We start from the raw sequence: 27,300 nt of genomic DNA on the forward strand, positions 1-27,300 counted from the left end.
CATCAGTCATCTTTACAGCGGTACTCAAAGAAAACAGGGTTTGGTATGTAGCTCATTTATTTACCCACTGAAGAGGGGATCTTTATTTATTATTAAGGCCAGAAGTATTTCATAAATTTGCATAATTAGAGGCAAGGTTGAGTTGACAGACGGGTTGGCGTGTTTTCTCCAGGAGGTTAAAAGCCTGCTTCAACTCTGACATCTGTGTTTGGGTTAGTCCAAAGAAGGACATGAAATCAAAAGCATGTTATGAAAGCAGCAGATGGAGCAACAGAGACATAAAGTACGGTATGATAACAGTTTTTCAGTTCTATGAATGCTACATGTAAACGGATGGAATCACAGACTTCTCCGCTGTTCTAATCTTGAGAATATTTCTTCGTCTTCTTCAACCCAGATTTTAATGCATCATGCTATGTGTTGCACTTCCGGGGTTGCATCAGTCACATGATAGGAGAGTCACCCTGAAGGATTCTCCCAAATATCGCACATCAGCTCACCCCAACTCGTCGCTGAAATTTTTCCAGGGGTCCGCTGGGAAAAAGTCCGGACAAAGTCGGGTTGAAATGTTCTAATTTGGTGCATGTGTGGATACCTCACAGCTGTAGTCCAGCCTAAGGGACGCACAGTATGTCCAAAAATGTGAAAATAGAGGATTTTTCTCTATAAAAAAATTTCTGCTGTGCAGCATGTGTGTGCTCTTCGTTTGATTTATTTGCAAAGACAGAAATACAAATAAAGAAAGCAATCTCATTTACCACCTTCCAGTGTTGCCACAGTCTGTTAAACCACAAGTCAAGTGTTATGACAGACTGTGTCTGCTTTGCCTTCATGTCTTAGGGGAGAGCAGAGGAGGCGTGTGGTGTGTGCTGAGCGATGACAGATGTGGGACGAAAGCTGAAATGCATCCACTTCTCTGAAATGCTGTGTTTTGGGTTTGCTGCTGACCGGTGATTTTGCGGCTGTGTGCACGCAGACACACAGCCTATGTTTGGTGTAATTCACATTTGGGTTTCTAAATGGTGCGTGGAGTCATTCCTGACATTTATGAATGAGGGTTGTGCTGAAGGTTAGGTAAATAAAGTCATCAAAGTGGGGGAGCGTGCGAGGAGCGTTCACTGCTTCTTCTTCTTCTAGCCTTCTTTCATTTTCCTCCTCTGCTCTGTCGCTCCGTTTAAATAACTCGCAGGGTTTTCTATCAGCGTTACGTATTGAACAGAGGGGATCAATGCGTGACATAGGTCCTGGTCCAGTGCTCTGTCACAGCTAACTGCTTCTTCTTTGATTTTATAGACAAGTTCAGGATTAATGGGGATGCAGAGTGAGATCAATTGACTTCTGTGTCGCCCTTTTTCTCATTACCAACACGGGGGAGTAAAGACCAAATGCCTCTAAATGGACACATTCAACACACAGCAGACTCGTATTTCAGCCTGTGTGACACTGCAGTGTTGTTAATAAGGGTAATTCAACATAAATCATGTGTTTACTTTTAAACTATCGCAGGGTGCTTCCACTATAAATATACAATTTGTCTATTGTTCTCTCTTTTCCAGTTGCTTTGATACTCCTGCCAAATCTTGAGGGCAGTGTAGTTCCCCTAATTACTGTGTTACCACTCAATCTCTGCCTGTGGGGACTGTCGTTTTCTGTAGTGCATATTGTTCTGACATTTTAATAGTCTTTAAAGCCTAAAAGTCCTATCAATGTCCTGCTGGATTTGTTGGGCCTGTAGTTGTGATGGTTAGGGTTAAGGAGTTTCAGAAAAATAGTGCATGAATCAAAGTGTTGTTTGCATCTGCACCTTCTGCAGGAACGCCAGGAGTCGTAGCTGTCTTTGTTTAGTTACATAAAGATGCATGAAAGTTTACTTTTATTGCAAAACTTAAGCTTCTATTTCACTTTTTTATCAATAACATGCGTTGTCCATAACCGATAACTCAATAAAGTAATGCTTTCTTGACTTCTGTCAATGCTTTTAAAGCCTAAAAAACCAATAAATGTCCTGCTGGATTTGTTGGGCCTGTAGTTGTGATGGTTAGGGTTAAGGAGTTTCAGAAAAATAGTGCATGAATCAAAGTGTTGTTTGCATCTGCACCTTCTGCAGGAACGCCAGGAGTCGTAGCTGTCTTTGTTTAGTTACATAAAGATGCATGAAAGTTTACTTTTATTGCAAAACTTAAGCTTCTATTTCACTTTTTTATCAATAACATGCGTTGTCCATAACCGATAACTCAATAAAGTAATGCTTTCTTGACTTCTGTCAATGCTTTTAAAGCCTAAAAAACCAATAAATGTCCTGCTGGATTTGTTGGGCCTGTAGTTGTGATGGTTAGGGTTAAGGAGTTTCAGAAAAATAGTGCATGAATCAAAGTGTTGTTTGCATCTGCACCTTCTGCAGGAACGCCAGGAGTCATAGCTGTCTTTGTTTAGTTACACAAAGATGCATGAAAGTTACTTTTATTGCAAAACTTAAGCTTCTTTTTCACTTTTTAACAATAACCAGTGTCGTCTATAACCAATAACTCAATAAAGAAATGCTTTCCTTGACTTTTGTTGATGCTTTTTAACCCTAAAAGTCCTATAAATGTCCCGCTGGATTTGTTGGGCCTGCAGTTGTGATGGTTAGGGTTAAGGAGTTTCAGAAAAATAGTGCATGAATCAAAGTGTTGTTTGCATCTGCACCTTCTGCAGGAACGCCAGGAGTCGTAGCTGTCTTTGTTTAGTTACATAAAGATGCATGAAAGTTTACTTTTATTGCAAAACTTAAGCTTCTATTTCACTTTTTTATCAATAACATGCGTTGTCCATAACCGATAACTCAATAAAGTAATGCTTTCCTTGACTTCTGTCAATGCTTTTAAAGCCTAAAAGTCCTATAAATGTCCTGCTGGATTTGTTGGGCCTGTAGTTGTGATGGTTAGGGTTAAGGAGTTTCAGAAAAATAGTGCATGAATCAAAGTGTTGTTTGCATCTGCACCTTCTGCAGGAACGCCAGGAGTCGTAGCTGTCTTTGTTTAGTTACACAAAGATGCATGAAAGTTACTTTTATTGCAAAACTTTAGCTTCTTTTTCACTTTTTAACACTAACCAGTGTCGTCTATAACCGATAACTCAATAAAGAAATGCTTTCCTTGACTTTTGTTGATGCTTTTTAACCCTAAAAGTCCTATAAATGTCCCGCTGGATTTGTTGGGCCTGTAGTTGTGATGGTTAGGGTTAAGGAGTTTCAGAAAAATAGTGCATGAATCAAAGTGTTGTTTGCATCTGCACCTTCTCCAGGCACGCCAGGAGTCATAGCTGTCCTTATTCAGCTATACAAAGATGCATGAAAGTTTACTTTTATTGCAAAACTTAAGCTTCTTTTTCACTTTTTTATCAATAACATGCGTTGTCCATAACCGATAACTCAATAAAGTAATGCTTTCTTGACTTCTGTCAATGCTTTTAAAGCCTAAAAGTCCTATAAATGTCCTGCTGGATTTGTTGGGCCTGCAGTTGTGATGTTTAGGGTTAAGGAGTTTTAGAAAAATAGTGCATGAATCAAAGTGTTGTTTGCATCTGCACCTTCTGCAGGAACACCAGGAGTCGTAGCTGTCTTTGTTTAGTTACACAAAGATGCATGAAAGTTACTTTTATTGCAAAACTTGAGCTTCTTTTTCACTTTTTAACACTAACCAGTGTCGTCTATAACCGATAACTCAACAAAGAAATGCTTTCCTTGACTTTTGTTGATGCTTTTTAACCCTAAAAGTCCTATAAATGTCCTGCTGGATTTGTTGGGCCTGCAGTTGTGATGGTTAGGGTTAAGGAGTTTCAGAAAAATAGTGCATGAATCAAAGTGTTGTTTGCATCTGCACCTTCTGCAGGAACGCCAGGAGTCATAGCTGTCTTTGTTTAGTTACACAAAGATGCATGAAAGTTACTTTTATTGCAAAACTTAAGCTTCTTTTTCACTTTTTAACACTAACCAGTGTCGTCTATAACCGATAACTCAACAAAGAAATGCTTTCCTTGACTTCTGTCAATGCTTTTAAACCCTAAAAGTCCTATAAATGTCCTGCTGGATTTGTTGGGCCTGCAGTTGTGATGGTTAGGGTTAAGGAGTTTCAGAAAAATAGTGCATGAATCAAAGTGTTGTTTGCATCTGCACCTTCTGCAAGAATGCGAGGAGTCGTAGCTGTCTTTGTTTAGTTACACAAAGATGCATGAAAGTTACTTTTATTGCAAAACTTAAGCTTCTTTTTCACTTTTTAACACTAACCAGTGTCGTCTATAACCGATAACTCAATAAAGAAATGCTTTACTTGACTTTTGTCAATGCTTTTAAACCCTAAAAGTCCTATAAATGTCCTGCTGGATTTGTTGGGCCTGCAGTTGTGATGGTTAGGGTTAAGGAGTTTCAGAAAAATAGTGCATGAATCAAAGTGTTGTTTGCATCTGCACCTTCTCCAGGCACGCCAGGAGTCATAGCTGTCCTTATTCAGCTATACAAAGATGCATGAAAGTTTACTTTTATTGTCCGAACTGCAAAACTTGAGCTTCTTTGTCACTTTTTAACAATAACCAGTGTCGTCTATAACCGATAACTCTACAAAGAAATGCTTTCCTTGGCTTTTGTTGATGCTGTGGCGGTCTCAGTGGTGATATTAGCTGGAAGAATAATCTATAATATAGAGTAGGGGTGGGAATTGTTAAGATTTTATCAATGTCAATGCTATTGGTGATTCTGCTTATCAATCCAACTCCTTATCAATTCTCCTAACAATTCCTGAGTATTTTTTTGAGGGGCAAAAAAGTAGTTCTACACAGTCTTTGGCACCAAAAGGAACAATTTTATTTATTCCAAAATTATGTCTGCACAAGACTGAACATGAACATATTCAACTTGAACATACTGAACAATAGGTTGACCTCATTCTCGGCCGCGTGAGTCCGGACGTGGCCTCTGGAGCCTGGATGAAAAGACTTTGAAGTTGGAGAGGAAAAACGCTTTTCCTCCAGGGGTCATCGTGGAGGTATTTCACCCTCTCTCGGTGTCTCATTTTCGGCCGCGTGAGTCCAGACGTAGCCCCTGGAGCCTGGATGAAAATACTTGGTTTATTTTGGAAAGGAAAAACGCTTTTCCTCTCCATGTTTCCTCATGGTTGAAGGAGTTCTTTGTGACGTGACGTCGTGCTGGGAAAAGAAGAATCGATAACTTTTGAGGTGTACAATTCCAATGGAACTGATCAATTGGAACCGGTTCTAAGTCGGATCCGGTCTTCAATTCCCACCCCTAATATAGAGCCTTAATGTCTTGCTACATTAAATCAACGTATAGCTACAAAATGTCTCATCTAAATCTCTCTTCATGACACTTGACCAAATTCTCAAATTCAGTCAGGCTTCTGAAATGTTATCAGATAGACTGTTTAACAACAGAAAGCCTTCTTTTATTGGCTTAATGCTCTCATAAAAGATGCCTTGCAAATTGTATTATTCGTGACCCTTTCATAAACTCTCTTTGTGGGATTTCTCAGACCATGTGAGTTAAGAAAGGTCATCAGCCTGAGATAATTCTGTAGCATAAGCCCTGACAAATGTGATAAGCCGAGGCCTTCTCTTTGCATCTGTTCAAGTGTTTCAAACAGAAGGGAAATCAATGGTAAATGATTGCTTAGCTACCGTGAGGAGTGAAGGCTATGGGGAGCAATGGAAAGGTTTGTTTAGCGCCTCCAGGGCTGTGCAGTCACAATCAATTTCCCTGCAGCAGCCAAGAAAAGGTCCACTAGATCTCTAAAATACCCTGAAAGAGGAAAGTAATAAGTCATTCTTGCAAGAGTTGGTGTCAAATCTGTATACTTCCAAGGTAAACATTGTGAAAGTAGTAATAAAAACACAGCGCTTTTGGAATTTAATCAAAACGGGACATGTGTACGCGTGTCCCCTCTATGCTGCTGCGTGTGTAGTTCAAAGCAGAAAGTTTTACTCCAAATATAACAAACATTTACCTGGCTTAAAAAAAAAAAATCAATTACAGATGTGTTATTTATCTCTGTTTCCAACAACTCGTACTTTGAGCACAAGTTCAGCTCCTCAAATAAACAACTGGTAGCGCTCAATCTCCAGTTTGGTGCCTCTTAACCATTGTTGCACAAGGCTTTATAATACAGGGGTTCCCAAAATGTGGGGGTCGTGAGATGTCTTCCAGAATGTTTTTTTTTTTTTTTAAATAGTACATTTTACCCATTATAGTAAAGAATATGGACAAAAATAGTAGCTAAACTTAAAATAAAACCTTGAAAATAGAAAACATAATGAGTTTTCTGCCTTTCTTTGTTCCCAGATGACTCCTAAGTTTAGGGTTAGTGAACAGTTAATTATCAAAAGCATCAGTAGCAGCAGGTTAATTCATAACGGCACAGGAAACACAGACACATGCTCATATAGGTAGGGTCATTTTCTGCAGACCAGCTAAATGAAGCCACATTAAATCACTTTGAGGGACAGTGGGGGGTTGCAAGTCTTTGGCACCAATATTTGGGGGGTTGCTGGCTGAAAAGTTTGGGAACTCCTTCATAATATAAAGCTAATACCTAAACTTTGATATGGAGCCCCCTACAAGACAGGTCTTGTGTCCATTTGCGCTCTTAGTTTACATATGCTAACTTAGCTAACGTAAAAACTGGAGATGTGTGGGTTCAGTTGTCTAAACCACTAAATGTCATCACCTTCGATAGTTGATTACTAGCTGGTTTTCAAATTGTATTACTGTAGGCCCTAAAATGCAGGTCATATATTTCATCTGGGGCGGCAGTAGCTCAGTCCATAGGGACTTGGCATGGGAAGCGAAGGGTCGCCGGTTGGAGTCCCAGTATGGACGAAGTTTGGCAAGTGGACTGGTGGCTGGAGAGGTGCTGGTTCACTTGCCTGGGCACTGCCGAGGTGCCCTTGAGCAAGGCACCGAACCCCCAACTGCTCAGGGTGCGCTGGTTGATGGCAGCATCCTCACTCTGACATCTCTCCCTAAGCATGTTCACTGCATGTGTGTGCATTTGTATGTATATACCAAAAAAACTGTTTGTGTAGCATGTCCAAAGTAGCATGAGTGAAAAAATTGAATTTCCCCCCTGGGGATCAAGAAAGTACCTTTCTTCTTCTTTCTTCTTATCTAAGCTGTAGCGCAGCCAGCCGCCACTAGATGGGGCTGCAGCTCTGGTTAGTGGCTACTGCCATAATGTTTTAATGCTCTACTTTCCGGATCAAGCACAGATGACAGGTGGTATCTCTTAGCACAGTTTGTTTGTGTTTTGATTGAGGAAATGAAGATAAAGTTGTATGAAGGCAGCACAAGCAGATGGACGTTAACCTGCAAGAGGACTGAAGGCTGGTGGTGCTAGCTCTGCTAGTGTTAGCCACACTCGGCCAACCGATTTGACTACTTGCACCCACAGATTCTGTGATTCTGTGTTGTTAGAATAATTGTGCTCAATTTTTACAGTTTCCTTACCTTTAAACTAGTTGGATTTTAAATTTATGTTTAAAAGCCTCAGGAATCAGTCGATATGTAACATCTGTAGTAAAAACTAAAGGTTGCTAACGTTGACAGCTTTACTTAACATCCCTTTTGCTCTAGTATTTATAAGTCCTGGAAATAGTCAAGTCCTAAATCTGTTTATTTTCTCTCTGTAAGGTATGTAGAAATAAATTAACCAAGATTTGTATTTTTTATTGAAGCAGTAAAACCAAGGACCCTTTCTTCGGGGCTCTAACCTTCTTATTTTGGAGTACACGGTAGCCAGCAGGCAGCTCCGAGTTTTTGGAATAAGATCCGCTACAAAAAGCCAAATCTACAGGGGTGTGAAAAAACATCTTTGATGTCAGATGAAATTTCACTGAACGGCACAGTACAATCTGATAGCAGGCTGGCGTCCTCTGGCAGCCTGATCTCTCTGGATCGTTCCACCCACAGGACATGTTAAGTGCATCTGTGCTGCTGAGAGAGTGTGAGTCTTTGTGTGTCTGTGCTCTTGTCTAAAGGACGGAGCTGATGATTTCAGTATTATAGAAGGATTTTAAAAAAGACAGGTGGACAGACGTAATCACTGGGTATATTTTAGGTGGCATAACAATGAGAGCTGTGTTGTTCCAGAGCTTTCTTATGACATTCCAGTCTGCTGTTGCAGGAGGCCATTAAAAGCACGTCTCAATCTCAGCTTTATTGTTTTGCCATGTGTTACAGCTTTGATTATATTTTCAAGATAAGAGAAAAAAAAACAGAAACTTGTCCAAAAATTAAGCAACAACAGGAAGCAGTAATCACTCACACACTGTGCCACTGCTTGGTAATGAACAACTTTAAGGAAAGTCACGAGAAGTTAAAAGAGAAGCGCCCGATTGTTTATTGTGTCTTCTTTCTCAGCGTTTGACCTTCTCTGACTTCTCTGCTGCTCTGCCTCCTTTTGTCTCAGTCTTTCCTCTGTCCTCCCACAGATCTTCTATCCTGCTAACACTCCTCATCCTGAAGAGAATCACACCTGCACTCTGATGGGAGTTTCCAGACCTAAAAAATACAGGAAAAACCTGCCTTTGCACTTAGCAGCGTCGGAGCAAATCCATGATGCTAAACACAAAATCAACAGGATTATAAGAGTTAAAGGTGACATATCACGCTTTTTTTCATCAACATATATTGGTCTAAGAGGTCCCCAAAACATGTCTTTAAAGTTTATGCTCAAAAAAAACACTTTGAAATCAGATTTTGGTCTGCCTGAAAAACCCTCTTCTTCAGTCCTCCTCAGAACACTCTGTTTTCTCTCTGACCACGCCCCCTCAGGAAGTGGATGTGCCTCGGCTGTCCAGCACGTTGATCTAATGTTTACATGTTGGCTGAATATACACGGCTGCTCAGAGATCACGTTACTTCAACCCTCTGAATCTGATCCAGAATCTGATCCTGACAGAGAGGCGCCTGCAGCAGGACCTTTCTGAAGGATTGGTCACAGATTTAGTGTTTCTTGTTGTTTTATTTATCAGTATGTCGACGTGTGTCTTGGTACACAGCTACAGCTACGACTTGTAGCTATGTGGCTATGCTAACTAGCGCTAGCACTTATCCATGATAAATAAAAATCATCCACTAGATCTTCAAATCTGCAGACGTGGGGAGTAAAACCGACCTTTGTGCTTATTAAGACAGCCTACAACTAGCATGCCTCCCTCCTAAGCTCCTTGTTAGCACACATTTATGCAGGTAATGAAAAACAGAGGAGGGATTCAGTATTATTTTATACAGTCTATGGGCTGAACAAGCTCCGAGCTCTGACTCCGTGACAGACCGGATATTGTTGTTACGTAACAAAAACACGGAAGTCTGAAACGGCTCGTTTCACACACATTTACAGAAAGGTGGAGAAATCAAAACAGGGGCAGAATGGATTTTTTTCATTCTCGGGGGGTTTGTAGACAGGGACACATATTTCAGGTAGAGAACCATTAAAAAGTCCATTTTGCATGATATGTCACCTTTAAGGTAAAAACAGTGGATGCATCTTCCCAGCTCTTCAGCGTTTTAGCTTCTTTCAGCGATTGTTTTGGTTTGCGGGTCACAAGAAACTATTTTAGAGAGCTTAAAGTCTACCATAAATCCACTTTGCCTGCCCAGTGCTTAAATACAGACAACATAAGTTACTAGCTTGTAAACAAAATTGAGCATTCAGCAGACAAAGAGCAAGATATTCCCATAGCTGGATAAAAGTTATTTGGCGTGGTGGGGGAGAACAAAACCGAGCTAAAAGGAGAGTGTATAAGTGAAAGTGTGAAATTTAATTAAATTTGGTTTTTAATCTAATTTAGTAATTTAGTTTAATTAAGTTTTCTACTCTCAATCAAGGGATTTTATTATAGAAATGCAATTTAGGGAGCTGGTGGCCTAGCGGTCTAAGCGCCCCACATACAGAGGCTACAGTCCTCGTCACAGGGGTCGTCGGTTCGATTCCCGGCTGGTCAAACATGTCCTGCATGTCTTCCCCCACTCTCATTTCCTGTCTCTCTTCAGCTGTCCTATCAAATAAAGGCAAAAAGGCCAAAAATATAACTTAAAAAAAAAAAAAAAAAAAAGGGGAGAGTGAATTAGTTAAAGTGTTGAAATTGTGAAATACAATCTCATTTGGTTTACTGCTACAGTTTTAATTTAGTTTTTGACTCTGAATCCTGCGATTTTATTCTAGAAATGCAATTTTGAACTGAAGGAGCTAATTGCGTTAGCATGTCGGAATAATTCAAAAAAATTTAATAAATTCTCCAGAAGTTACTAAAGGTGCACTTTATATCAGGAAACATGTTTGCTGACATGTTCTAAATGTGACTTCAAGAAGTCGTAATATGTCATTAGTGGATGCATGAATTGTTGCACTGCCCCCTAGTGGCCAAAAAATGAATTACCGTATTTTTAAAGAAATACATTGACTTGGCATAATATTAATTATTGGTTCAATTGTTGGTTTTTACAAATTATGTTATGAAACAGGATTAAATTACTATGGATGACTATTTATGATCCACATCAGCAAGTGAGACGGTACACTATATAGTTACTATATAGTTCCTAATAATAAAAAATAATTCATAGGATTTATATAGCACTTTTCTTGGTACTCAAAGTCACTTAAAGTTATATTTAATGTCAGTACCGATGGCAGGAGATAGGTGTTAGTCAAAGTAACTTAATGCATTTTTCACGGCAAGTGTTGAACTTAAAGCTCCTGTGAGGAGTTTTTGAGTGGTTATGAAACAGAATGGAATTCACAGTGATGCCTCTTCATAGCCTGCAAAAGCAAACTAGACCATCAGGACAGGTTTTAATTATTTCTGTTTCATAGTTTTTTAAGCCTGAAACGTCTGCGAGGGGGTAGGTGTCAGACTTTTTTTTTTACTTTTTCTGCAGCAAATATCCATAATGAGTGAAATATTTGACTGTAAGTTGAAAGCAGGAGGATATTTTGTATCAAAAAGCATAATTTACACATGTACAGGACAAGATCAGCAATGAGAGAGGTTTCACTTCGTCCACAAGGGGCGCTAAAGTCGACACAGACAGAAAGTTCCTCACAGGAGCTTTAAGCAGGATAAAATTTTGTATTAAGAAAAACACTAACATCTTTAAATGACAAAATCAGTTGAGAAAAGATGTATCACTTTGTCCACAGGGGGCGCCAGAATCAACACAAACTGAAAAATCCTCACAGGAGCTTTAAATTGATTATATTCATTGTGTCTTTTTCTCTCTGGAGCATGAAAAGCAATCCCATCAGTGTCTATTTGTCACTATTCTTTCTCCTGACTCATTCCTCATGGAAACCTGACGTTTATTGAACATTTTGTTTTATAGAAGTATCGATCATTCCAGTTACAGATCTGCAATTTCAAGCAAGAAGAAAATGAATCATGCTCTGACTTTACACATCTGCAAAAGAAGCACCGCTTAATACTTCAAACTACAAAGGCATCTGTATGATCGATTTATTGTGCTTTTGGTTTGTTAACACACTTTGCAGATCTCTGCTGGTTTAATAAAAAGGGACTGTACAAACACTTGATAAGGCAAACCGCTGCTCCTGCTGGTTTTGTTTTTCCCCCCAAAGCCTCACAAAGCCTCTCTCCTCTGTAGCGGTGCAGACTGTGACCTTGTTTCCTGATGAGCCGGTGCTCCCACTCTCTGCTTCTTATCACAAACGGGACAGTGATGGATGGCTGCGAGTAGCTGTTCTGCTGTTTCGGGCATGAGGTCAAGGCGACAGTTACTTTAGCCAAATGTTTTCTTTTTTTTCAAACAGTCACATAACGCTGATTGCAGATGGTTAACAAGGCCTGTTAAAAAAAAGGAGGATTCTCAAAATAAACAGCTGTTTTCAAGAAGAAATGCTTCTACATCATAATCAATTTATCACCGTTTCTTTATATTTTTATGTGAACCATTGCTTTTGAAGATTAGGAAGGACCCTGCAAGATATGTACAAATATCCGTCAGCTAATTCACATTATGCAGCCATATGCCCACAGGTTATGAAGGATTAGGAATGATTTCGCACTCAATTGAGGCCGCAAAGGGATTCAGAGAATCAAAGCCCCTGAGACAGGGACTATTTTAGGCTGCTGCTAATAGTTCTTGTCAGCCGTAATTTTTAAGTACTTTAACCAATTCATTGTATAATTAGGTTAACAAAATTAGCTCATTGCAAAGTCAGTCAGCAGGCGGTAATGCAATAAAGTTATTAACATTCCAGATTTATAGAGCCATTAATATGGAGGTGATCTGTCTTTCTCACAGTGTTCCTCCTCAGTAAAAAAGGCATAAATTAATAAGAGAAAATAGGCTGCGGTGATATGTTCTGTGTACTTTGTTGATTTGTGTGTGTGCTCAAGGAGATAAACGATACGTCGAATATGTCACGTAAACGTCAAAGCGTTTGTACAATAACAAAAAAAGGATATTCAACAAGAAACATGTCCTCTCAATCAAAGTCTAACAGCTGTGTACGAATTCTTCTGCCGTCTGACGAGTCGTCAAACCGTCACTTTGTTTATACTACACAGCTCTACACAATGTGGGTCGGCATGCTAACAGGTGAGTGATCTTTAAAGGGCTTAGTGTTGAGGAAACAAGAAATATGTGACCCGTCCTGTTTGAGCGTCTGTCAGCTACATTTACATCTTCTCTCACTTACATAACGAGAACAGGAACACCGTGAGCTGCACGTAACGCAGACGTGAGAATGTAGGTCATAGTTGCAATTTTTGTCGTGAATTCACCAACAAAGCACCTCTGTTATCACACTACTGCAGGTTGTATTATGCAAAGCTGCAGTCCTTGTTGCATTGGTCAGAGGATCAATGACTTAGTGAATGTCAGTCCCCCAAAAATTGGTAGAGAAAGTCAGATTCCCCAGAGGCTGGATCCTAATGACTTTGATGATCCCATCACTATTCGCACAGCCAGAAGGTCATTCCGTTCGATCATCCCTTCCAATAAATCAACATCTAGAAGATAGATTAAGATGGATTGCAACAAACTTTGGTGCAGACATTCATGGTTCAGAGAGGATGAACCCAATGACATTGTTATAATGATTCCAAGAGGATGAACCCAATGACATTTGTAACTATGGTTCCATGAGGATGAACTCCGGTGACTTTTGTAATCATGGTTCCTGGAGGGTGAAGCCAGTGACTTTGGTTATTGTGGTTCCAAGAATATAAACCCCAATGACTTTTGTTATTGTGGTAACACAGGGATTAATCCTAATTACTATTGTCATCACTTTTCAAGAGGATAGACCTAATGACATTTGTTATGTGATTCAATGAGGATAGACTCAAAGACTGTTGTAATCATGATCCCAAGAGGATAAACCCTGATGACTTTGTAATTGTGTTTCTAAGAGGAAGCGTTTCAGTGACTATTGTTATTATACTTCCAAGGAGATTAACCCCAATGCTGTTTGTTATTATGGTCCAAAGAGGGTTGAACCAATTACTTTAGTGATCATGGTTCAAAGATGATGAACCAAATGACTTTTGTTATTTTGATTCCTTGAGGATAGACTCAATAATGTTGTAATCATGATCCCAAGAGGATAAACCCTGATGACTTTGTAATTGTGTTTCTAAGAGGAAGAACTTTAGAGACTATTGTTATTATGCTTCCAAGAAGATTTACCCCAATGATGTTTGTTATTATGGTCCAAAAAGGGTTGAACCATTTACTTTTGTGATCATGGTTCTAGGAGGATGAACCCTATGACTTTTGTTTATATGGTACCAAGGAGGATGAACTCAATGACTTTTGTTATTATGATTCCTAGAGGATAACCCCTAATAACCTTGGTCTTAATTGCTATAAGACTTAGACCTTCAGCAACTTTTGCTGATATGGTTCCAAGAGGATAAACCCTAATGACTTTTGTCATCATGACCCTAAGAAGATGCACCCTCATGACTTTTAATGTTCTGGTTCAAGAAAAATTGATCCCAATGACTTTTGTTATAATGGTTCCAAGGGGATTAATCCCATTGACAATTGTTGTCACTTTTCCAGAGGATAGACCTGATGACATTTGTTATTTTGATTCCATGAGGATAGACTCAAAGACTGTTGTAATCATGATCCCAAGAGGATAAACCCTGATGACTTTGTAATTGTGTTTCTAAGAGGAAGAACTTTAGAGACTATTGATGTTATGCTTCCAAGGAGATTTACCCCAATGATGTTTGTTATTATGGTCCAAAGAGGGTTCAACCAAATTACTTTTGCAATCATGGTTCTAAGAGGATGAACCCTATGACTTTTGTTATTATAGTTCCCAGGGGATAACCCCTAATAACCTTTGTCTTAATTGCTATAAGACTTAGACCTTCAGCAACTTTTGCTGATATGGTTCCAAGAGGATAAACCCTAATGACTTTTGTCATCATGACCCTAAGAAGATGCAAGCTCATGACTTTTAGTGTTCTGGTTCAAGAAAAATGGATCCCAATGACTTTTGTTATAATGGTTCCAAGGGGATTAATCCCATTGACAATTGTTGTCACTTTTCCAGAGGATAGACCTAATGACATTTGTTATGTTGATTCAATGAGGATAGACTCAATCATGTTGTAATCATGATCCCAAGAGGATAAACCCTGATGACTTTGTAATTATGGTTCAAAGAGGAAGAACTTCTGTGACTTTTATTTTTATGCTTCTAAGGAGATTAATCCCCATGACTTTTGTAATCATGGTTCCAGGAGGCTGATCCTGGTGACTTTTGGATATATGGTTCAAGGAGGATGAACCAAAGGACTTTTGTTATCATTGTTCCAGGAGGATGTACCCAGATGATGATTGTTATTATAGTTCCAAGAGGAAAAAAACCCAATGACTTTTGTAATCATGGTTCAAAGAGGATGAACCAAATGACTTTTGTTATTTTGTTTCCAAGAGGATAAACTCTGATTACTTTTGTTATAATGGCTATAAGAGGAAGGACTTCAGCTTATTTGGTACCTATGGTTCCAAGAGGAAGAACCCTGATACTTTTCAAATCATGGTTCCAAGAGGATAAACCCTGATAATTTTTGTTGTAATAGCTATAAGACTAAGAACTTCAGCAACTTTTGTTGATATGGTTCCAAGAGGATGAACCCCCAAAAATATTGTTATTGTGATTCAAAGGGGATTAACCCCAATTTCTTCTGTAATCTTGGTTCCAAGAGGATGGACCCAATGGTTTGTTATTATGTTTCCAATTGGATAAACCCTGATAACCTTTGTTATGATGGCTGTAAAAAGGACTTCAGCTACTTTTGTTGATATGGTTCCAAGAGGATAAACACCAATAACTTTTTCCATCATGAAGATGCACCCTCATGACTTCTGTTATTCTGATTCAACAGGATGAACCCTATGACTTTTGTTCTCCCTTTTCTTTTACTCAAAGTTTTGACAACATATCTTTCAAAGTCTTGGATGGACTACCACAAATCTTTTAACTTTGATCATCTTTAATTCCTACTGTCAGGTCGAAATATTAACTTGCTACTTTGATGTCTGCCCAAATAATGACATTCAATAATATGAGCCTTGTGCACAACTTATTATCTTACAAGCTGAGTAATTTGTGCACATAAGATAAAAATGAACCCTACACAGGACTTGAAGGACTTTGCAGAGAACTGAGACAAACAAGAAAAAGTTAGTGTCAATGAGGGAAACCACAGGCGCTGTCTTCAGGCACACTTATTTGAGTCAAGGATAAAGTTAGAGTTTTTATTCGCAGAGGGAATATCTCATAAAAATCAACAACAATCAGGAACAACGCTGACTGCTTTTGACCGGTCGAAACCAGTCTGCAGTGTTTTAATGAGGAAACTCGTAAAAACATTGATTTACTTTGATTCTCTATCAGGTTCTGCTGTTCTAAGAAACTTTTACTGATATATTTATGGAGTTTTATTAGAGATGGATATGGGGGATATATATTTTTGGAAGTGTTTAGTCACGCTGAGTCTTCAGATAAATGTGCTTGGATTTTAGTTAAATATCAAAGAAGGACGGAGGATCAGAGTAATTTGTCCCTCGCAGGATATTTCTCTCTGTTCTCAATGAAAACAAGCATGTGGACTCGTAAAACCCCGTTTGGTGTTTTCCCTGCGTCTACCCATCTGCTTGACAACAGAGTGAAGGATGACTCGTGACCATGTTTCCACTGCTCGCTCACTTTGTTCTCTGCACCATTGCGCTCCAAAAAGTGCATTTTTAGTTTTAATAAGGGGTTTATGCACCACTTCCCGGCACACTCATACCATCCCTCTCTGTCAAGATGTCAGGGGACTCCTCTTTGGTGAAAGTTCCTCCTCGTCTCTTAGATCTTTGTTTCATGAGCTGGAAATTATACGACTCCATCTATCATTTTCAGTCTAGTTGAGTTTTCCACATTTTCATGAATATGTGGTTTTATTTTAGACCAACCTTCAAGTTGAGTAAGTGCTCAGTCATACGTCAAACTTTTTATGTTCAACGTCATAAAGCGCCGCTTTTGAGATTGAGCCTCATGATTCAACGCTCATGATTTGTCTATGATTACTTTTTCTTCCTAAAGGCAAGAACTGTGTGTGAACAGATCGCTCCTTTTAGACATGGGTGACAAGATTTTGGGGTAAATATCCATCAATGTTATGCTTTTTTGTTTATTTGTCTCCTTATCAAAGAAACTCCATCACAGCACCATTTGATGAATTTGGCTTGTTAATAAATCTATCATAATTTTCTGGCAATATAACCGTTTATAAATACACGAGAGATGAGTGATCAGAGTTTCTGGGAATTGTTTTTGACTTTGTGTTAAACTAAATTGACGATTTAAGATTTATTTATGAGCGGTTTATGAATTTAGACGTCAACAAGGTCTTTAGGATCAGGGTGAGTTCAAACTCCAGTCTCCTGGGTGAAACTCTTTTGTTTGTGCTACCTGTTCATCGCTCCTTTAATAACAATCCTGAGGTATTTAACTGCTTTAGTGACTTGGCAGGTATAGATTCAAAAAACAGGCATTATTTTTAAAACAAAAATGAACTTTAAAGGTCAAACTTTCAATCTTTAAGGTTAATTAACAAACTATACAAGTGCATAAAGGTACAGTGTGTGGAAATGGGAATATTTAGTGATATCTAGTGGTCAGATCTAGATTAAAGCACTCCCTTACTCACCCCTCTTGTTGGTGAAGTAACAGTAGCAAACACAAGAAGTACAATCCTACATTTATTAAGTTATTACCATCAAAAAACATCTATAAAAACAAATTATTTTACACACAACATGCACCCATTTCCTCTATATCTTCCAATCAGCCACTCTCTTGATACAAAAACACATATGTTACTAGTTTGTCCTTTCTGTGTTACTGTAGAAACATGGCCGTGCAAGATGGCCGCCTCCGTGAAAGGGGACATACTTCTAGAGATATATAATATTTATTCTAAGTTACAAAAACAAACTATTAGTATATTCAGGTGATTATACACTCATTTAAAAATATTTCAGTCAGACAACTCACGTTTAAATTGTTTATTGTAGCAGCAAATACATATTCATGTTTGGCGCCCAGGCTCCGGCCTCATCACTCCCTGCAGATAAGTTTACATGCAGACTTTGAGGAGTGATGAGCAAAACATACTAAACACCCCCGGAGCCTGCAGGTGGAAGCTGGGGAGGCGGCGGGGAAGAAGAAAATATCAGCAATGGCATGCAGCAGCAGAGTCGTTGACAGGCAGAGGGAGAGATGGGAGATTTTTTTCCCAGTTTAAATAGACCGCCAATTTGAGAGGCAGAGGGCAGGATTGGATGATGGATAAGAGAGTGGGACATGTGACGTGTATGGCATTGCAGCTCGAGTTGTCTGCCTGAACTAGCTCGCAGGCGTCGCTCCATTAGTAAGTGTGATATCACATTTTTACAAAAGTCTGTCTTGATAAATTCTACTACAAATTACGTACTGTATCTTTAAGTAGCTAAATGATCTCAGCTTGTATTACCTAAAGTAAATCTGTCGTGTGTAAACTATATATGCATGAATAAATGTAAGCATATGACTCCAAAACAAGCCATTCTACAAAATGAGCACCTGTAGTTTGGGCAACATTAAAGCTCCTGTGCAGAACTTTCAGCTCATGTTGATTTTGGCGCCTCTTGTGGTCAAAATATGACAATTCATCTCCATGCAGATTAAGTAGAGTTTTGTAAAAAAAAACAACAACAAAACACATCTTTTGAAATGTCTGACATTCAACTCCTCATCAACCTTGGGCATGATATATTTAAAGGCTAAGGGAGCTAGCTGCCAGTCTCCTCATCTGACACCTACCCAGCAGCAGAGGTGACAATACAGTCATAAAAGCACTATATAATATAACTTATATATACTTATATGAATCTGACTTTTCTCTTGTTGTCTTGTTTGTTGTAGTTGATCGAAGAGACATCATTTTAATATCAGGCTGCTAGTTAAAAAAGTTCCTCAGAGGAGCTTTAACTTTTTGTTTGTGTCAGCGTTCTTTGCTGATCTTGTCCTGGAAATGTGACAGTTTTCTTTATACAAAAACATCATCCTGTTCTTTTAACAAGCAAATGCATCACTCTTGCAGGATCTCTCCCATAGAAATCCTTAATAAGTTGTCTTGGGCTTGACCATAGACTCTATATAAAATGGCCGTCATCTCGTTCGGCTCAAAGTGAGACTGCTACAAAAACTGCTCCCCCTAGTGGCTGGCTGCAGTATAGGTCAAAAATGTTGTACGAATGTTTCTCACATCAGTATGCTGTGGTGATATGTAGTTATTATTTGACTGTTTTGTGTTCAAGACCTCTTTTTTCTGAAAAGTTTCTTTCTCGTTAGTTATTAGAGGTTAAAAAACGGGGTTTTATATCTGGTTTTACTTTGATTGACAGCTGCCGTAGAGAGAAACTCCATAGGACCTCTGGACAGTACGCTGTAGGGCGGAGCTTGTTACCGTGAAAACACAAATTCCCTATTGCTTAGACTCTGGCTGCAGAAAATTTACAAGATGCTAGTGTTCTGGAACGGGATATTTTGGCTTGTAAACCGTACAATGGGAAAAGACGGAGCAATGCTGTCCATTATATATGCAGGTCTTGACTAAAGGCTGATTTATTCTTCTGCGTTGAATCAACGGCGTACCCTACGCCGGGGGTCCGCGTAGCTCCCTTACCTACGCGCGTAGCTGACGTGCACCTCCTCCAAAATGTAACTCCCCGTAGAGCCGACGCGGACCGCAAGCTCTGTGATTGGTCCGCTCGGCGGCTTTGTCTTTCCCGCATTTACAACACTTCCGGGATCCCGGACATCGGCCGCACATCGGCCGTGTATTTCATCTCCTCCTCTCTATTCTTCATGTAATCATGTATGTATGATAAACAGCAACATGTATCAGCTGTAGAATAACATAACACGCTCTGAAACTCTGTGGAAAAGTAAACAGAGATCGTAGCGGGACCGGAAGCAGGCGGCCGGCTATCAGAGAGACCACACTGCCCTCTAGTGTTTCGACGGAGAATTGCTGCGCGACACGGACACACCGACGCACAAGTATGTGGGGCTCATGTCCGTGTCAGCCCCTGCTGCGTAGGGGAGACGCAGAAGTATAAATCAGCCTTAAGCGTGCCGGACACGGCCCTGGTGGTGAGGCTTTCAGCAGTGTGACTGCCCCCTGGTGGCTGGCTGCAGTATAGGTCAAAAAATCCGTCTCCCCCATTCATTTGAATGGGGGAGCAGTCAAACTTTAAAAAATAAATACACGTCGTACGAATGTTTCTAACATCTGTATGCTGTGGTGATATGTAGTTAGTATTTGACTGTTTTGTGTTCAAGGCCTCTTTTTCCTGAAAAGTTTCTTCTTTGTTAGTTATTAGAGGTTAAAAAACGGGGTTTTACTTCCTGTTTCCTTTGATTCACAGCCGCCGTAGAGGGAAACTTCAAAGGACACACAGCGTCTTGTGACGCTACGCTGTAGGGCGGAGCTTGTTACAGTGGCTTCACAGGCTCTGGCTGCACAATGGCGGCGCCCAGGAGCGGGATTTTTAGGCTTCAGAACCGTACAACGGGAAGAGGCGGAGCAACGCTGTCCATTTTTATTTACAGTCTATGGGCGGAGCTTGTTACCGTGAAAACACAAATTCCCTATTGCTTAGACTCTGGCTGCAGAAAATTTACAAGATGCTAGTGTTTTGGAACAGGATATTTTGGCTTGAAAACCGTACAATGGGAAAAGACGGAGCGGTGCTGTCCATTATATATACAGGTCTTGACACCTACCCTGTGGCGGCAATCTCAGGCTTTAAAATGAACGGCATAGACATGATCAGTCTTCATGCTGATGCTCCATTTTGCCAATTTATTCATAAAAACACAGGAGTATTGAATTCAGTGTGTTTCATAGCCGGCTAAAAAAACTCCCCACAGGAGCTTTAAGTCACTCTTCATATGGATCACTCATTCTTGGAACTGTTTTCTTGTTTTGTGTTTTTTTTTTTCTATTCTTACTCAATTGCATCAAAAACATCAGAATACTTTTGTTCCACCACTGAGACAACAGATCACAGGACAGGAGGGATTGTATTTGGAGCACGCCCCGCCCCCTTGCACCCTCCTCTCCTTGCACCCTCCTCTCCTCCCTCCTCATTAGTGATGCGGCCACCCAGCGGACACTTTGAAGTCTGTGCGCTGTGCTCAGAGAGCTGCTGGAGTCCGGACTGAACACACTCACCAGGACGCGTCCTCCCCTTGTTACTTGGGATCTACTGAGTAAAAACCTTTTTATGCTTCAGAGAGAGAAGAGGAAGCTGTGTGCATGTTGCCCTGCATCTCCCTCTGATGACTTCATGCTTCAGGTTCTGCTTTTAAAACTGGAATAAGAGCGTTTTGGAGGAGGAGGAGGAGGATGCTTCAAAGGGACTGAGAGCTTTCCTCGTCCTTGGGGAGATTTCAGGGCGTCCAGTTGTGTGTTTGTCTCTCTCTTTGGAGGGGATTGCTTCATATCTGCATGGATTACATTTAAACACTACCTGGACTAACAGCAGCACCGCACGTCTCCAGAGCGCAGCGCCCTATCTCCAATGAAATATCTCCCCCCTGCTGCGCATCAACAAAGTACACGGATCGAGTCCAGTGAGTCCACCCACGGTGCAAAGTCTCGTCCCGGTGCAGCGGTCTCCTTGCTGACCCCCCTGGACCCTCTCCGGCAGGCGAAGCGGCTTCCTATCCGAGTGCTCAAGATGTTGACTGCGCACACTGGACACTTGCTGCACCCGGAATATTTACAGCCTTTGACATCCGCACCAGTCAGCATCGAGGTATTTATTGACTTCTTAGATATACTGGGCTTTATTCATTTGCAGTGCAGTGTTCCTGGTGTCACAGCAGTGCGGGGAAATGTAAATATAGTTCCAATTTTACGCACATATATCTTCATGATCCAGAGTGCTGAGTTAATGCAGCTCAACTTTATTTCAAAGGAACTAGAGGGCACACCGTCTTCCTCATTGTGAGGATAGCAGGCCAACAAAATTACATAATAGAGGTTTGATAATGTGATTGAGGAAAACAGTCACACAATTTCAGATTTGGTGCAGTTTCTAGTCAAATAACAGATTTTTGCTCTTGTTACAGATGTGTTTTTATTTAAACATGAAGGTTTGCAGCTTTTATTTTATGCTAAATTACACTAAACTCATATTTTGTTTGTTTTAAAGTTTGCTCATTTGTAATGGTCATTCTTCCTGGGTCGCTTAGTGTATGCATTATTAAAAAATACCCTTCACAGCTGCACAGAAGCAAAGGGGGATGATGTCAAATGTGGACTTTTGTTCACCCAAACTCTAAATCCCCACAGGCACTGAATCTAACATTCAGGAAATCTTATTTCAAAAGCTAAAAGTGGAGAAATCTTTGCTCTAAAAAATATATTTCTTCCATTGATCAACAAAACAAAATAAAGCCTAATTTGACATAAAGAATAGTAACTTTGAGATAGTCCCTTGTGTTCATATTTTACTATTTTCTGTCACTTGATTTACAAGGCAATCAATCACTCAAATAATTCAGTCATTTTTCACAATAGAAGTATTTTTTAGAGGCAGTTCTTGTTCAAGTTAAGTAAATATAATGCATCTACAAGACTACATTCTGTTGTTGTACAGATTGCCATATTTTTTCCAAAAGGCCTGCACAGAAAACATTTATTGAAAGATTCTCACAGCTAATCAAAGTCTATATTTTCTTCTAGCTGGATGCCAAGAAGAGTCCACTGGCCCTCCTGGCTCAGACCTGCTCTCAGATCGGTAAACCAGACCCTCCGTCCTCCTCCAAGCTGAGCTCCTCCAGCAGCCAGGGGGACAAGGAGTCCGGCAGTCGCTCATCCAGCCTGAAGCACGGCGAGCACCGCCCGTCTCTGGATGATAAATGTAGCTTCAAGCCTTACAACAAAGGCAGCGGAGACTGTCGCAGAGACGGAGTCACCAGCAGCAGCAGCTCTAACAGCAGCAGCTCTAACGGCAGCAGCAGTGATAAAGTGGGGTTTAGGGTGCCAAGCAATAATTCTAATACTAATGGGAATTCAACTACAGGCCAGCAGTCCTACCCGCCCCATGCTGCTTCACCGAGCCCCAGAGCAGGCAGCAGCACCCCACCTGGACACTCTCAGCCTCACAAACAGAGCCAGTCTCCAGGTGGACAGCAAACGTCTCACTCCCTGACTACAAATGGAGACTCTGCACATGAGCACGGCAGTCCAACCAGCACGAGCAGCAATAATAATAATCACCTGAAAAAAGACGGGGATGTAAGCAAGAGGAACTCAGACAGTCCACATGATGCAAACTCCAGCCACGCTCGAGCCAGCACCAACTGCAGCAACAGCAGCTCTGATGGCGGCTCCAACCACGAGGGGGGGAAAGCTGATTCGTCCCAGCCTAACCTCGGCCCTGGTCGCATTACACCCATTTCTCCTTATAAGACAACCCAGCCGCTCTTCCCCCTGCCGGCCTCTAACATGGGCTACCATGGATCTGTAGTCGGGGCATACGCAAGCTACCCGTCTCAGTTTGTTCACGGGCTGGATCCGACAAAGTCGAGCCTCGGTATGGGCGTCCCTGGGAAGCACCCGAGCTCCAGCCCTCTCACAGGTGCCTCCCCTCCCTCCTTCATGCAGGGTTTGTGTCGGGACCCCTACTGTCTTAGCTACCCGAGCGTGCCCCATCTTGGTGGAAATAACTGCAACTCCTGCATCCATGACCCGTCCTCGTCTCTAAAATCAAACTTCCCCTTGGTGTACCCTTCCCACCCGCTCCACTCCCTCCACCAAAGCTCCAGCGTCTCTTCCTCCCTCTCACACCCGCTCTACTCGTACGGCTTCATGCTCCCAAACGACCCCCTTCCCCACGCCTGTAACTGGGTCTCGGCTGCAGGGCCGTGCGACAAACGTTTTACCACGTCAGAGGAGCTCCTGGCTCACCTCCGCACACACACGGCCCTGCCTATCGGACTGGACAGTAAGCTGCTCTCTGTTTCCTCCTCTGGACCCGCCTCCTGCCACCTCCACCTCCCCCACCAGAGCTCTCCGGGCTCCATGCCCGGCTCCCTCTCTCTCAGGGCTCCCCCCAGCCTGGGATTAGCTCGCTATCACCCTTACAGTAAAGTCCATCTGCCCCCTGGACCCTCCTCCATTTCCCTGCACTCTCTGCCCACCACAGGCCCGTACTACCCTCATTACGCCCTCTACAGTCAAAGACTGGGATCTGCATCTGCTCTGGGCTACCAGTGATACACCATTTTTCTTTAATGTTTAAAGGAATAGTTTGACATTTTGAGAAATAAGCTTTTTCACTTTATTGCTGAGAGTCAGATGAGAAGAATGACACCTCACTCATATATATTTCTTTTGAAAATAAATCTACATCAGCCGGTTAGCTTAGCTTAGCTTAGCTCAGCTTAGCACAAACATTGGAAAAAGGAGGAAACAGCCAGCCTGGGTCTTCAGAAAGTCAGCAAATGCACCTACCAGCAAATCAGACTCACTAATATGATATAGCTTATTGTTTTATATATATTAGCAAGATCTTAGCTTGAAAAACAAGACAGTTTTGCTCAGAAAAATTGACTTGACGAAGATACAGCTCCCAACTTAGACATAATGATGCAAACGACGTATGTAAAAACATTCACAATACCAAAGACTGTGCATAAGAAATGAAGGTAGCCAATGTGATGTCACTTTAAGTTTGGCACTTGTTTTTCTAGAGCTAAGTGACCATATTTGGGCGTGAGGTTGTATAAACAATGCTAAACCTGGTTAACAGGAAGCCACCCCTTTTTTTTTCATTCCTCTAAATGACACCAGAATTTTCAAAAGGAGCATCATGCTGTTACAGAAGAGTTGAAATTAGCAATTAGAGTAAGAAATACTGGTTCCATTTAACCTTTTATATTTCCAGCAGTTGAGTTGCCCCCTGCTGGCTGTTAGAAATAACACAGATTTAATGCAATTCAGTGTTGACACCAAGGTTCCAATTTGTATATGCATCAATAAGAAAGAAGATAACATAACATTTTGCACTTAGAAGATGCTATTGTAAAGAGCCAGGCTAGCAGCCCCCTCTGTTTCAGGTCAGTGTGCTAAGCTAAGCTAACAGAGGTATTATTTCTCAAATTTCCCCTCCTGCTATAAAGCCAAAAAGTGCTTCTCAGAATGTCAAACTATGACCCTACGTTTGTACTTAATTGTGGAAAGTTGCTGCTTCCACTCGGCTTACGACTGGATTCAAGTGGAACTAGAAGTTCTGAGAGTGCGACTCCTGGATTTTGACTTGAGTGCATCTTCACACTTTCTTTACACATTATATCTGAGATTTGGTGTTTCTGATCAGGCTCCACTCCTAAAGCTCATAAAAAAGGACTCGTCATGTGGCTCTTGCATGTCTGCACATTGTTGGGATACTTTTTGCAACAGACGTGCCTGCCCTTTTCGGAGACGCTTGCCGCCCTGTAGGCTCTGCAAATTGCAGGTTGGACGCTGTGTAATAGCACTTGGATGTTCAGGGTTGTCTCTGCAGATGATGATGGTTTAGTGCAGAAAAAATGAAGTGTGGCGGGGGACGGCAATAAGCTGCAGCCGTGGACCGATGCAAGTCCGGCCAAAGTCGCTTTCTCCCTGCAGGAGATGCATGTAAAGCTTGACACACCTGTTTATCCAGCCCCATGGTTTGAGATGATTTCTTTCAGTTCTTTATGTTTTTGTTTACTCCTACTGAGAAGTTGTATTTATTTTTTATCGGGGGATCAGACTTTCTTTCATGTTTTCCACTTAAATCTATTCTCATTTTTGCTGTCCTCTGAGGAGTCAAGCTGGATGACAGATGCTGAACATGTCATGTCTTAATACTTCTTTGAGGATGAATGTTGAAATCACATCTCTCTCTGAACTCTTTGGTTTTAGGATTTTTTTATTTCCACAGCAAATCAATAAAAAGCTGAGATGTGATATTTTATATGTAAAATTGGAACACCTTGTGGCGGTGTCCTGTTTAAGGGGAGGTCATATTTTGCTAAATAAATCACATTGAGGATGTAAATTCTGTTGTCTTCATTTCTGCAGGTCTTACATTAAAACTGTGTTTTAGTATTTCTGCTCCAAAGACATGGCAGCGGAGGATTACTTTAATATAATATATATATTGTATTTTTTACACGGTCAGGTCTGTTGAGTCTGATCAAGGTCATCACTTCAATTATAGTTTTTAAAATGTATTCTCTTTATTTAGACTCAAGAGCTAAGCCATCATTCACATTATGTTGAGCATATAGAATAAAAAATAAAATGCAAGATAAACAAATAATAAAATCTGTAATATAAAAGGCATTTGATCAGTTAAAAACAGACTAAACAAACAGATTTAATAAGTAAGTTTCAGCAAAATCTGTCACAGAAGTTAAGAAGTTAGCAGTTAAGGATGTAAAGTGACCATAAGAAACCTGTGCATACAATTTCAAAGCACTTTGAATCCAGAGCGGATGGTGCAAAAAATGTAAAAAACAGTAAAATTCAACCCTTAGTTTATCTTATTGGAACTAATCTAAACACAAGCTGATGAACTTGTTGAACTTTTTTAATTGGAATTTCAAAATAAAGGTCCAAACAAGGAAACTTTGAACTACACCTTTAACAAAAGGGAACTTTTAACTCTTTCCTCATTAAGTCCAGAACTTCTTGATAATTGAAAATCACCTTCAGCTCATAACTGAAACATTACTAACAATTTTTATTCAACACATGCAGCATTATGAAGGTTTTGAGACTAAAAATGAAATTTTGATAGTTATCTCTTCCTCTCATTCCTCTCTGTGAAGGTCATCTTTCAGCTCACAGTGGGTGCACATCTAAAATTTTCTAGAAACGTCCCAAAGTTGCTCATTCACGTCCCACACATGGCAGACCAAGCCACAGAGACTTTCACTATGAGGACAGTTTTTGCATTTATTTTAATGCAATATGAAAACGAAAATGGACGTGCAGACATCTTTGCTTAATTTGATTTGATTTGATGTCTTTATTTCAAACATGTAAAAGTAAAATGTTGAAATAGTTACACAAAAATAAAATAAAATCAATCAGTTCCATTAGCAAGCACTGAAGCATTTTACTTATGCATGTGCAAAAAGGAGTAGGAAGAAGTTATAACTTATCTAATCCTACCCCTTTGTTCACTATTGCTGCTCTAGTCTTAAAAAGGCTTCTCCTTCTTCAACCTTGAATGTTCATATCCATCCTGTTATTGTCCTTTTTCTTGGTCTGCAACGGTTGCATGATAGAAAGAAACGTCATCACCCTCACCTGCAAACTTAGAGTGAGTTTTCCCAAATATGTCCTCACATATGCACTTTGTATTTACAAATGCAGCCCATCCTAAAATTTCAGGAAGTTTTGAGGAGTGTTATGCACATCATGTTAATGCAGCTAATGAAGCTTTCCTTCAAACATGCATGCATCAAGTTTATATCCTGATAGCAGGAGGGGGACAAGTTAAATGGAGGTTCTTGCAAATCAATACAAACCTACTCTTCATGAAAGTCATCCTTTGCAACACATCTCTCTCTCTCTCTTCAGTGGAACAATGGCTCATCCATAGGGCACAGGCATGGTGCCAGTCACACTCTTTAGGTCTGGAGCCGTTGGACACTTTTTTGAACGCATGTGTTTACAAGTGGAATC

General features: G+C 40.5%; 2 protein-coding genes across 3 annotated transcripts in view; both read left to right on the forward strand.

Annotated features, from left to right (window-relative positions):
• Nucleotides 1-27,300, forward strand: part of LOC117831114 (GRAM domain-containing protein 2B) — a 173,983-nt gene that overhangs the window by 117,731 nt on the left and 28,952 nt on the right. The gene's annotated exons all lie outside the window — the stretch shown is intronic.
• On the forward strand, nt 20,689-25,663 carry LOC117831113 (zinc finger protein 703-like). The gene is made up of 2 exons (XM_034709632.1): nt 20,689-21,388; nt 22,321-25,663. Exons 1-2 carry the CDS (start codon nt 21,152-21,154, stop codon nt 23,854-23,856), a joined length of 1,773 nt encoding a protein of 590 aa, XP_034565523.1. The 5' UTR covers nt 20,689-21,151; the 3' UTR covers nt 23,857-25,663.

This window comes from Notolabrus celidotus, chromosome 19 (genome assembly GCF_009762535.1).
Source record: "Notolabrus celidotus isolate fNotCel1 chromosome 19, fNotCel1.pri, whole genome shotgun sequence".
NCBI lineage: Eukaryota > Metazoa > Chordata > Actinopteri > Labriformes > Labridae > Notolabrus > Notolabrus celidotus.